General features: G+C 41.0%; 1 protein-coding gene across 1 annotated transcript in view; it reads right to left on the bottom strand.

The window, feature by feature from the left end:
* PIWIL2 (piwi like RNA-mediated gene silencing 2) overlaps nt 1-13126 on the bottom strand; it is a 67340-nt gene extending 54214 nt beyond the window's left edge. Inside the window, exons 1-9 of the mRNA XM_036032670.1 lie at nt 9187-13126; nt 7870-7957; nt 7590-7728; nt 6650-6856; nt 5894-6004; nt 3217-3334; nt 2381-2505; nt 1482-1562; nt 1056-1169 (exon numbers count right to left, since the gene is read on the bottom strand). Coding sequence (XP_035888563.1) covers nt 1056-1169; nt 1482-1562; nt 2381-2505; nt 3217-3334; nt 5894-6004; nt 6650-6856; nt 7590-7728; nt 7870-7957; nt 9187-9378 — 1175 coding nt within the window. The 5' untranslated portion in view covers nt 9379-13126. The remainder of the gene's footprint in view (nt 1-1055; nt 1170-1481; nt 1563-2380; nt 2506-3216; nt 3335-5893; nt 6005-6649; nt 6857-7589; nt 7729-7869; nt 7958-9186) is intronic.
* Between the last annotated feature and the right edge of the window lie 661 nt (nt 13127-13787).

Genomic DNA, 13787 nt, shown 5'->3' with positions numbered 1-13787 from the left:
CTCATCTCCCCCACCCTGTGTCAGCTTTGTTCTTGCTTCTATAGGTCTCTCTCCTCACTTCTAGTGTATGATACAGTTGACTCACGATGCTTATTATTTATCATTTTTTCTGACCTGATTACAACATAAACTACATGAGGAAAGGGATCTTTCTTTGTTTTGTTAGCAGATATGTCCTGCAACTCTGGTATACGACCAAAGCTGAGTAAAAGAGTGAATAAATTTATCAGATAAGCAGAGATTTATAAACCTAGTAACACCCAGTAGTTGTACACAGCTGGTGGGAAAATGAACTGAATAAATAAAACAAACTTCCAGAGGGTAATTTGTCAATATATTTTAAACATCCTGTTATATTAAATATGTAAAGTCTTTAAAAATGTTCAGCCTTTTTAAAAATTGATTTGAGAGAGGAGAGAGACATCAATTTGTTGTTCTACCTACTGCTGCACAGAACCTGCCACCTTGGTGCATCAGGACAACACTAACCAACTGAGCTACTCGGCCAGGGCATCAAATATTCAGCCTTTTCATTAAGGAATTCAGTTGGTTAGAGCATTGTTCTGATACACCAAGGTTACAGGTTTGATCCCCCATCATGGGACATACAAGAATCAACTAATGAATATGCATATATAAGTGGAACAACAAACAGATGTCTCTTGCCCCCTTCCTCTCTCCAAAAATCAACAAATGTAAAAAAAAAAGTAATTCCATTTCTAAGTATAGTTTAATAAATAAATCACAGATGCACTTCATGTAGCCATGACAAATAATACATATCTATACTTACTACAGTAAATATTTGCTACAGTAACACATTTAAACAAAAACTTAGGGTATATTTGTACTAAGCCAAGCCTTCTTAACTGAGAACACAACCCCCCCTAACTTGGCAGGACTTAGGCAATGGCACACTCCCATCCAGCATTCTTCATCTGTTCTACAACTAAAACCTGAAGAGAACAATGGCTACTCTGTATTTATTACCAGGTATTACTGAGCTTTTCAGAAACGTATTAGCTTGTTAAAGGTAGATCCCACCATTCACTCACATGACGTTCAGCACAGAATCATTGCGAATGACCTTATGGGAGACATCAGCTAGCAGGAAGAGACCACCATCTGTCCTCCGAATGCTAGCTGCATAGCCTGGCCAGATCTGCAATCTGAAGAGACACATGGGCTTTACCTTAGGGTTTTAAAAGAATCATAGACAATTCCATGCCCTCATCTGAAACAATGCTTGGAACAGATACTGCCCTTCCCTAGTTAACAATGAGAAAGTACCAGGAAACAAATTCAATTAAATCAACATCATTGGGAACTTACCAAAATACTAAACTACAGAAGAGATTTAACTGATAAATTGTATTCACTATCCTAAAGTGCTGCTGAGATTTTTGTCCTAAAGATGGTGATTTCAATGAAAAATTTCTTTCCAGACATTCTAAAGTGAGGAAGAGGAACACACCACTGACCTGTGTTGCTGCAGTACCATAGCGTTTGTCGGGTCATAGAAGTTCCTCCCCACAAGCTTCATATCTAAAAGTTTCATTACTCTGAAATAAAGAGCAAGAATGGGTTTTCTAGCAGAAGAATCCCAAAAATTAGGCTCTGTTACTTCTAGCACCATTTCCTCTGGAAGCCTGAAGAGTCAGAACATCAGTGCCCTCAACATACACAAAATGTAGCTTTCACGATGAGAACACTCTTGACAAAAGAATGAGAAAAGCTGCCCTGGCATCTATCTCAGGGTGTATGCAACTGACTGCAGCTTTTCCTATTCACTAGGTAACCAAGAACTGAGTTGATTTTCCAGGCTCAATTTATATTGTTTTCATCATTAACTAAAAAAGTCATAGGAGTCAGCTTCTCAATTTGTGGCTATCAGTTCGGCAGAGGAAGTTATGTTTGTTCCTGACAGTTGTTCAGCTTACTGGATAGAAATTAGATTTTGTGTCTTCATAAAAAAAGGGGTGGTTGGGGGGAAAACATTAAGAAAATTAGGGAGTCTAAAAAAACTTTAAAAGTTATGACCTGTCTCTGGGAAAAAATTCTTCCAGCAAAAATTTTTACACACTGCCTTTTCAAGTAGCCCCATCACTAACACCATTACATGTGCATTTTCAACACCTGTTTTTAAAGTTCCTCAACACACCCCCCATCCAACTACCTCAAACCTACTTTTACGTACCCAAATCTGGTCAATCACTTGAGATAACTTTTGAGTAACCTAGCCTGAATAACATTCATTTATGTATTAAATGTTTCCAAACTCATCTCTATATTAACTATAGTGCAGTACCACCTAAGCTTCTTACAGAACATTGTTACAAGACTGAGGGTAAAGGAAATAAGACATTAGCTGTTTTCTCACCGACGAAAAACAACATTGTAGAAGGGAATGCACAAGTCAGAACAGGGCTCCAGGATCTTGGTCAACTGAATCTTAATGCTGATCTCAGCACCATCGGTTTTCCTTTGACTTTTTAACTCAAGAACCTACCAAATAAATATATGCAAGTAAAAAGAAATGACAAAACCACCAAGCCCTAATCTAATCCAACTGTGTCTCAGAAAACATTAGAATATTTTAAATATGTTTTCTATTTCCCCCTCACTTTGCTCCTCACACCGGACAAAATCACAGCATGACAACCAGGATTTAAGACTGGATTTGGTGATGCCCTGGCTGGAATGGCTCAGTGGATTGAGCGCAGACTGGCAAACCAAAGAGTCACCAGCTTGATTCCCAGTCAGGGCACGTGCCTGGGTTGCAAGCTGGGTCCCCAGTAGGGGGCACATGAGAGGCAACCACACACTGATGTTTCTCTCCCTTTCTTTCTCCCTCCCTCCCCTCTCTAAAAATAAACAAACAAACAAACAAATATTTCTTTAAAAGACTGGATTTGGTGAGAGATATCCAATGGAGAACTAGCAAAACATCTTTTTAAATCTTAAATCTTAAAACCATTCATTATCACTGAGGTCAAAGGATTCCAACCACTCCTCTTACGCAAGAAAGGAATTCTTAAAAGAACCCAAATGTAAAGTTTCTCAGTTTGTCGTTTCTTTGTCATGGAGAAGTCTGACTTTCCTCTAGGAACAGGAAAGTACAACTCAAATGTTCAGGAAGTTTATGATTTCCTATCACTCAAAGCACCAGAACACCCTTAGGTTTCATCCAAAAGTACATTTTCTGTTTGGTCTCACTTGTTGAAGCTTAACAGGCAGGTAGAGAATGGATCCATCAAAAGCAGTGACGTTTCCAGTGACAGCTTGATGGTCCTTCAACATGCCAAACCTCATGCTTTTGCACTCCACATTGGGGCTAGAAAATAACAAAAAGGATTTTACTTCAATTTCATTCAAACAGCAGTCTTAACTACAGGTTAGAAAAGCAGTCTCTGTAACTACTGCTCCATCTAGTGGTCATATTAAAAAGTCAAATACTCTTGACTAAAAAAACACTTTGACCCCAAGGATACTTGCTCACAAAAAGTAAAAACCACCCATGATTTCCGCCCCCAAAGACAAATGCTGTAACATTCTCCCAGAGTTTAGAACATGAGGTCAGAAAACTTTTCCTTCAAAGGGCCAGGTAGTAAACAGTTTAGGCTTCACTGGCTGTATGGTCTCTGTTGCAACAACTCAACTCCGCTGACACAGCACAGAAGCACCAGAGACAATATGTAAACCAATGAGTATGGCTATGTCCCTACAAAACTGTATTATGGGATTTTCCCTAACCATTTTCACTCATGGAAATTTCAACTTTTTACTGATTCATTACCACAAACCTTACAGTTCTGAAAAACTCTAGCAGTTATTTTGTACCACGTCTGTCCCATTACAACACAGTAACACACAACCTTGTTCCACTGCTGCAAAGTTTAAACAAGTCCAAGGCTAAAAAGGGTCACGGACGTTCAAATAAATGAATAAGGATTTAAAAAACCAAGTGGTAATCCAATGTAGTTGTCCCCAAAACCAAACACTTACATGTTAACATTGTATTTCAAACTGCTTCTTCAAAAAAAATCATACATGTGCATGTATATAAACACAGTATTCAAAGATGTCTTTCCAGACCCCTTTCCTGTGGTACAAGGAAGCTACAGGATGACCTGGCCACTGTGACACATCCTCTCAGAACTCTCTCAAGGACCAGGCGTCCTCTGCACATGGCAGCTTCAAAGGTTCAGGTGTACAATCTCAAAATTTATAGAGCCCATGTCTTCTCCCGGCCAAGACAGAGACCTATGAAGACTCTCACACCCTTTTCTGTTTCCTTAACATTTGTCAGTCCATTTCCAAGTAAACAGTTCTTCCTTCTCATTAATGCTCAACTTCCCTTATGTTCCAGAACAAGCCATTCCAATACCTTCCACTCCCCAAGGTTCAATTTCACCCACTCTTCTAAATCCTTCTCATCACCTGTCATGTGTTCTCAGCTCCACTTTCTTACTGCATAGAAACCTTTAAAGCAACACTCTTCATTGTACCATTTCTCATTCCTCTTACACACTTTTTAAGTAAGTGGCCAATTCACTGGTCATTCCTATGCTCTTTGTTCTTTTAATCTAGTTTTGTCTCCATAACTCTACAAAGTACTAGAAGATCCCCAACGGTGCTCTTCGAAGCAAATTCTGTAACTTTTTTTCCTATGGCCAAAGTTAACCACCTCCTCCCCATTTAAACGGGCCCTTCCTTTGGTCTTTATAATTGTCTTCAGGGGGTTTCCCTCTAGCTTCCTTTCTTCTCTTTCACTCCACTTCTTCCTCATGTACCAATTAGTAGCTGTCCTCCAAAACTTCAGTTTTCTGCCCTGGCTGGGTTGCTCAGTTGGCTGGAGCATTGTCCTGTATACCAAAAGACTGCAGGTTCGATCCCTGGTCAGGGCACATACTGAGGCTATGGATTTGATCCCTGGTCGAGGTGCGCATGGGAGACAACCAATCAATGTTTCTCCTTTCTCACTTTGATGCCTCTCTCCCTTCCTCTCTCTCTAAAATCAATGCTATTTTTTAAAAAGTTCACTCTTCCATCTTCCTAGTTTCTCCACAGATACTCCAAAACACTCATTCATTTTCATACTTTCAGCTAATGACTCTCCTAACATTTTGAGAGAGAACACAAACTAATATGAATTCTTAATTTTAAAAAAGTAATGGTCAACCCTAAAGCTATCGATATGACAGTAAAGTTATTTTCTCTGATTTTTCTCATCATCAAATTTAACCCTAGACTGTCAATGGAGAGCTGTCAAATAGTGATGTGGGACTCAAGTAGGGAGGACTCAGGTCCTCTCACACTACTGGGGAAGAGGGACTCTGTTTAAGAAGAATACAATATTACAGACACAAAATAAGTTAAAAGGTCATGGAATGGGCTCTACTGAAGTATAAGGCCCTGAACTTAAACTTAACTTCATAGTAAATCACCTCGAATCTCATGCATAAAACTGCACCTATTAGGTTAAAATCTGAATTGGTAATATAACTAAATTAAAAAAAATTTTAAGATTTTATTTCATTTTTAGAGAGGAAAAGGGAGATACAGAGGGAAACATCAATGTGTGGTTGCCTCTCACATGCCCCCTAGTGGGGACCTGGCCACAACCCAGGCATGTGCCCGGACTGAGAATCCAACCTGCCACCCTTTGGCTCCAAAGCCAGTGCTCAATCCACTGAGCCACACCCTCCCCGGCTAAAAAAAATTTTTTTAAATGTTAAACTTATTGCAAGGATCCTCATACATGCATTATTTTGGGGACAGGGGAGAAGTTCATCAGGAATCATACAAAAAAATATTTAGTAATTCCATTTAGTAAAGATTTCATTACTGTTCTCTAAGAAGTGAACAATACAGAGAAAAAAGCTGTGAATACCTGAAAGTCACATGATACTGATAAACTGCTTCATTATGACACTGTATTTTGATAAGGTTCAATCCCAAAGGTTGAGGTTTTCCTTTTGACCCTTGCTTCATAAAAAGCTCTCTGGAAAATAAAAAACAAAAGCACCCACACATGCCAAAAACAAACAAACAAACAAACAAACCCATACCAGAAACATACACAAACAGGTAAGTAATATTTTATACTTTGCTTACAGACACACAAAGCAAGAATTGAAGCATACAAAAGCAAAGTTTGAAGGCTACTAGATAAATGACTAGCAGCTAGTAGACAGAAGACTAGTAGCAATCTCTAAAGAAGCAAGGTCACCCTATTTGTCCGAGTAATATCACTGGAATAAACTAGGCCAGCTAACTAAGAACACGAGAATTAATTATATAGAGAAAAATGAATTATGTGATATTTTTCCTAAGTGATTTCCTTATCTTCACTATGACGCAGAACTGTCTACGTCTGAACAAGGAAGGAAATGGGAAATCACAAGTCCACTCTCTAGTACATACTGTCTATGTATCACTAATCCCATTTCCCTTCAGCAGGGACGTGGAGGGACTGCCCTACCTCTTTGTCATTTTCCCCATGAGCAAAAAAAACAAAGCAAACAATCTTGTAGCACCTACCACCCAGGGGACTTCAGACACAACAGAAACAACATTTATAATACTATGAGAAGCCCCGCTGCCCCCACTTCCCTCCCAAGCAGAGACAGCTGAGTACCTGACTTACTTTTTTTGGTGCTCTGCAGTCCCCAATGGAAGGTGATCCAGAGAGTGTAGCGAGGACAGGGGCAGCAGTGGCAGTGACGGCTGCTGGGCAGGACCGCAAGAAGGCACGCTGACAGCACCAGGAGCCTTGTACACGCCTCTGCCTATGCCACCAGCTGCTCTTCCCAATGGCAACACAGGCATGTCTGAACTCCCTCTTCCAAGCATTCTGAAAAGTCGAGAAGAGGCAAATCAGGACCTCCTGAATCATGCTTCTATCTCTGCCCCATCTAAATGATTCCTCCAAGTCCACATTCTCTTCCTGGAGGAGTCAGCAAGAGGGACGAAAGCCTTGGGATTCTCTCCAAGATCAATATGCCAACTTGACTCACTCACCAACTACTACTAATACTGCCTCTCAGAGCCAAACTTTCATTGTGGAATTGAGGTGGGGGTTTGACTTCCTTAGATTAAAGAATCACTATAACAGTTTAACTTTTTCAGAGGGCACATGAAGTTGTAAAGTACCCAGGGAAGAACTACTTTTTTGCCCTTTTCCAATGAGTAGCTGATCAGTAGCTGCTAACTACTTCTGGAAAGTATTTGTTGTTTAATATAAAACCATGCAGAGTTTGTGAGATAATATAAACTTTTCAATTAAAAAAGTTACTTTTTAAAATTTAAAGGACCTGTTTTATCGATTTGAGAGAGAAAGGGGGAGAGAGAAAGAGAGAAACACTATCAGTTGCCTCCTATATGAGACTCCACCAGGGATGAAACCCACAACCCAGGCACACGCCCCAACCGGAAATCAAATCTGCAATGCCTTGGTGTACAAGGCAATGCTCCAACCAACTGAGCCACTTGGCCAGGACAATACCACCTTTTTAGAGTTACCCATTGGACTTAGAAAGATACTTCATCTGAATTTGACAATTTCCCGAGAAGTAACCTTTACCCACCTATTCCAACCAATGGAGGCCTCTGCCATCTTGCTATCCCCGGCTGCCAACACTGATGAGTCCAGAAAAGCAGGACGGGGTTCTTCTTTTTCCTTGTGCACCACACTGATAGACAAGCCTCGGCCTAAAATGCCTCTGCCTGAAAGGAAGGATCAAACCCCAGCTATGACAGTGAGTTGAACATGTTGTATAGTTATTTTTCTGAAGATAAACTGTATGAATTTAAGAATAAAGCAATCATACATACTACCACGTTTCCTCAAGTTAGTTTTCCACATACCTAAAGAAGGCACCTCCCGTTTCACAGGGGTCTGGGACTCTGTTTCAAGGCCTAGTCCTTGGAACATGGAGACCAAACCCACGGATTCCTATGGAAAGTCAAAGAATAAAGTCATTCCAAGATATAGTTTAAAACCCCAGAAACACTGATGGTTTTCTTAAAGTCTTGGTAAATGATAAAAATCATCTTCTTTAAATTCTATTAATGTTACAATAAATAAAAATCTCATAAAAATGTTTAAATACTTAGTTTTTTAAAAAATATGTAGTAAGTATGTTATATTAGGTTTTTAAGCATAAATAGCTAAAGTCTATGATTTGATATATAACAGAATTAACTTTTACATTTTTCTGGTTTATTTCCAGTATACCCAAGGTAGACCAGTATACTCAGGAGGAAATGAGTATATTAGTTAATAAATTTTCAAAAACTCTGGATCATTTCAAGGTATATGGGGTTATTTTTAACAACCACCAACAAAACTTCCTACTGTTTTCCTATAGTAGTCTTCAAGTTTACTGCTGTTCCACTAGTTCAGACTGCCACACAAAGACTCCAGCAATTCGAGTCTTCAGTACTCAGACTTCATCCAAGTAACAGGACAAGATTATTGTCATCAAATTTTCTTTTTACAGAACATTATATTTGGCACTGTGAACTCTACTTAAAACTGTCATAACTATGTTACTAGGTTTCCCTGTATTTGCTAACTCTTTATTCTTTGAGATTTATTAATTATAGACAAATACCATCTTAAAATTTCTGTATAATTAGGAGATTAAGAATGCAGACACAAACAGTAGCAATAGCTAAAGATCCTCTTTTTTAAAAGATCTGGGCAAAGAGCATTCTAAAAAAAAGTTCTTAACAAGTATTACACCTCAGAGGCAGGAGTGGCTGCTTAATACTGCAAAGCCAAATCCAGAGTAAAAATCTAAACACTCAGGAAGAGCAACAGGATATATCTTTAAACCTATCACTTATATATTTATATTTATACGTACATTTATATAAGCTAGAGGACTAAGGCATTTACCCAAATCCATTTGGCATTCATCATGAGGGACTTTTTCTAGACTCACAACTAGAATTTGAAGTATATGCTCAGAAGATACAATTACTTGTTAAAGGGGGGGAAAAAACCCAAACAAACCAACCCACCTTCATTTTCATATATAGGCCTTCACTTAGAAGACTTCTTCTAAGTCTTAGAAGAAACTTAGAAGAAAACTTCAAAGTTTTCTAAGCACTTTGAGATCCATTATTTTCTCTGATGATAAGCTACATGCTGCTACTATGTGTCAGACGTGGCCTTACCCTTTGCACAAGCCCGCTCTGTGATCTTGGCTCCTCTGGTTTTCCAAACAGGCAGCCTCTGCCTACAGGTCTTGCTCTGCCCAGGGTGGAGGCCAAAGGTTTAGGAGCTTGTGGCCAAGAGCCTGGCATCCGTACACACTCAAACGGGTGCCCAGGGGAAGGGCCCCTGAAGGGTGGTCGGACAGGATCCATTGGAAGGCTGCAGAGAACACGGTTGTCGATCCTGTTCTGGTTAATTACCTGCCAGCATTTTGCAAAAATTAAACATTCCCGATCGTTTTCCTTTTCCTTCAAGACAGACTCACAAATTATTAAAGACAGACTTACTTTTGGTCAGACCAGTGATACAACCAGCCTCCTACATCGTGGTCACATCAAAAGTTTCTATTTAGCCCAGAATATTCTAAATACTCCCCTTAGAGGTTAAGTCCTCCTTGAATTTTCCTGTTTCCTACCCAAACAACCCCCTGGAGAGCTCAGTCCCATATGTTAACGACCTGTTTTAGACAGAAGTACAGTTTATGTATGAGCATTAGAAAACTAATAGTTAGCACAGACATACTGTAATTATGTCAATAAATAGTTATGGGTTTGCTTTGTTTTTTACCTTTTTCCTTTACCAGAGAGCTAATTTTTGCCAGCTCATTATCACATTCAATTATTCCATCTCCTCTTTGATGTCCTTAGCAGCTTCTCTGCATCTTGTCCCATTCCTTCCTATAAAGCTTTTCAAACTCCACCAAACTAAGGTCTCCAGGGTACAGACCCTTTCTGCTTTGAGCCTACAATACCTGCTGAATGTCAGGGGAGATTTAACACTTTTTTCTCCCCTAGGTAATGGAATGAGGCTCTTTCCGGCCTCCCAAATCTCAGGTACTCTTCAAAATCACTACAGATTTCAGGAATCCTTCCTAAGGGGTCCTCCTTCATTGTCCTCACCCACCCCGATCCCGAAGAAACCTTTCTTAACTGAAAACTTAAGCTCCTTAACTTTTGCAAACCTGTCTTACGAGTTAGGTACAGAGAAATCGGGTCACGCATGTAAAGAAAGAACACACAATTCTTAAGCCAAAACGATAGGTGGAGGGTCCGGGATCGGTCGAAAAGATTTTTAACTGAGCTATCTTCTTTTACACTAAAAAAACCAGGATATGTCTCCCTTTCTCAAAGACTCTCCCCTTTAATTTCTTAAGCTCCTTTTCAGTGAGCCTGGCCTTTTGGCTCACACCTTCCCAGCACCACCTGTGTAATCCAGAACAATCAGGTGCCTACATGAGACACACTGAGAAGTGTTATAACCCCTACCAATTAAGGACTTCTGGAATCTTCCTTGCTCCCCACTCCTCCGTCATCACGATAACAGAGGTGGGCATCCGCTCCAGAATGCCCTTCTTTGATCAGCGAACAAGGCAAGGTCCAAAAGGACAAGGTCCTAGGCGAGGCCTACCTTCCCACCTCCAGCTGCGAGCTCCCGAGCTCCCGGCTGGGCCATTAGGACTGGGGCCTAACCGGAAGGAAGCCCCCGCCCCCACCCCAAGGGCAAATCCTACCCGCCTTCCACCTCTGAGAAAAGCACCATCCCCCAAACCCGAGGTCCTGCCCACCACTGCGGTCCAATTAACACGTGCGAACACTCAAACCCCGCGAGAGTTCCCTCACTCTTCAGGCGGCCACCTTCCTACCTCCTGAAGTCCGAGGTCCTGCGTCCGCCCGCACACGCAGCCTCAAATGACCACTTCCTGCTCCTGGCCCACTGGGCGTGTAAGGCCCCTCGCGCCTTTGGGGGAGGGTCAGGTTGGCCGTGGGCGTGCAGGGCCACGCGCCACCACGAGCTACAGCCGAAGCCCACTGGCCTGTACCGGAGCTACCTCGGCCTCCCTGGCCTTCCACACCCGCGTAGACATCACTCACCAAGGCCAGAGCCCTCGCCTGCCTCTGCAGGGCTTAGAAATACCCTGCGCTCAACGCAGCCGCCACACCCAAGGGCCCACATGCTCAGACCCGAATTTCCGGTCCCCTCGCGGGTCTCAGCGCAGAGCCCATTGGACAAACACATGCCGCTCACAAGATCCAGACATCTCATTGGCTCGCCTGCAAAAAGAGCCGCTCCCTTTCTAGCAGTCTCGCTCCACTGGAGGTCTGTACTGAAGGGGTGCTAGAAATGGAGGTCCTGAAGTTAGGAGTGTACCAAAGCATTAAAATGTGTCACGTTTTAAAGATCCTGATGCCCTGTCGTTGGGCAACTCCTGTAAACAAATTAAGCTCACTCGCTCATGTTGAAATTGACTTGTCCCATCCTTTCCAGTTAGAGGATATAGGGATATAGGTGGTAGGTAAAAAAGAGTAAGCTTTGGTTTACAAACACCTAATGGCGTGAACTCTGCGCTCCACTTTCCTTACATATAAAATAGGAATAAAGCATCCACTTATAGAATTGTATGGAAATGTACATACATTCATGAGATGATGTATGTAAAATACTTAGCACAAGGAGTAGATTGTCTGCAATAAATGTTGCCTATCCTTATTTATTGATTTCTAAATCTGTGAGCCAAGAAGAGCTTTCTTCAAGTTATGTAAATTGGTGTTTAATTCTGCTATTATTGCATATTTTTACCCAAAGAAATAAAAATTTCTCCCCCTCTCCCAACCATTTTGGCAAATAATTGCACCCCTCTCCAATCCCAGTTTGTCGTGGTTGGGGTCAAGCTTCTGATATCCTGACTTGCACTGTAGAGATGAGCAAATGCTCTGCATGGTGTTCCGCAGAAGCCTTTCCCAAGCCTCAGCTACCTCATACCTTGTTTTAACCCGTTCATCCAAGGACTCGCCTCTCCTTCCCAAATCAGAATAGAGTTTGAAAATTATTGGAGCAGGAGGATTTTCAAAGCAGGAATCTATTAGCAGAATACCTCTGTCACTCTTTGTAGATGTCATTTGTTTAACATGTCATAATATTGTAAGTTCTACTGCACAACTTTATGTTATAATAACATATAGGCAGATTTATTCTGTTGTTCATGCAAACATTTAATAGCAGGTACACTCAAAAACAGCTATATAAACTGTTCTGTAACCCTTGATAAAGCCCCAGCTCCCTGTGGTTCTAGGTACTCTTCCCAAACCTTTCATAAAAGATTCATTCCGTACTTGGGAAGTAATATTTTAGGGGCAGGATTCAACAGATCTTCACAATAGCAATCCTCAAATAACTTTATGAATCCATAGGTTTTGTCATCTAAACCAGAGCACCATTATAAAGGGCATATATGCATTTGGTTCCCTAGGTTTCTATATCCTGTCATGAAGGAATAGGTGACCTCTGCACAGTATTTGTTGCCAATCAGTACACCACACATACTGTGTATTTCACCAAAGGAAAACCTATATAGTCTCAACGTTGATTGGAGATAAAGACGTTCAAAGCTCTTTAAAGAGTGGACACCTACTTAGAACCTTGCAACAGCTAATCAACCTCTCCTGGAGTTTGTATTCCTCATCAGGGCATTTCAACTGTTATTTTACCATTGCTAGGATAGCAATTAAAAACAACACACACATATCATGCTGTTAAAGTATTTCAAATTAAATTGCAGATGATATTTTCATAACACAAAATTCTGTCCACCTGATCCTGCCAGGCTGGAAAACTCAGAGTAAAGATGGCCCTATAGCTACACACAGTCTGGGCTTCCCAGGCACTCAGGACTTCAAACACTCTGGCCCTTGGTCCCCATAAGTACTTCCATTCTGACCAAGTATTTTGACTTTGTTGTTGTTGTTGTTCAGAAAATACAGTCACCCGAACCACAGAAAGATTAAAGGAGAATATCACATTACCTGTTTGGCTTAGAAATTACAGTGAGGATGTAACTGAAAGTGGACCTATGTCTGTAGTGCCTCTGGGTTCCAGGCAGAGGTAAATTCTGATCCTTCCATGAGAAATACACCCTCAACCTGGCTCCCAAAGGTACCACATTAAAAATATGTCAATTAATATGAGCTCACAAGAAAAATCACAAAACACATTAAGCTCAATAAGAAGAAGATTGCCCTGGCTGATGTGGCTCAGTGGATTGAGCACTGGCCTGCGAACCAAAAAGTCGCCAGTTTGATTCCCAGTCAGGGCACATGCCTGGGTTGCTGGCCAAGTCAGGTCCCCAGTAGGGGGTGCATGAGAGGCAACTGCATATTGATGTTTCTCTCCCTCTTTCTCCCTCCCTTCCCCTCTGTCTAAAACAAATGAATAAAAATTTTTAAAAAAGAAAAAGACAAACAACCCAATTAAAAAAGTAGGCAATGGACATGAACTTATTTTTCATCAAAGAAAAGATACAAATGACTATTAACTACATGAAAATGTGCCCAACATCATTAACAGTTAGGGAAACTCAAATGAAGACCACAGTGAGATATCTCTTCACACCCACTAGATTGGCTATAAGACGACAGACAATAACTGTAATGGTTAAATGTATACCTCACCAGGACTGGGCCTTGGGATACCCAGATATTTGAACAGAAGTTGCTCTGAGTGTTTATTGGAGGGTGTTTCTGGGTGAAATTAACATTTGAATCTGGAAACTGATTGAAGCAGATTG

The sequence above is a fragment of the Phyllostomus discolor genome, chromosome 8 (genome assembly GCF_004126475.2).
Source record: "Phyllostomus discolor isolate MPI-MPIP mPhyDis1 chromosome 8, mPhyDis1.pri.v3, whole genome shotgun sequence".
Classification (NCBI taxonomy): Eukaryota; Metazoa; Chordata; class Mammalia; order Chiroptera; family Phyllostomidae; genus Phyllostomus; species Phyllostomus discolor.
This window is presented reverse-complemented; position numbering and strand designations above follow the sequence as displayed.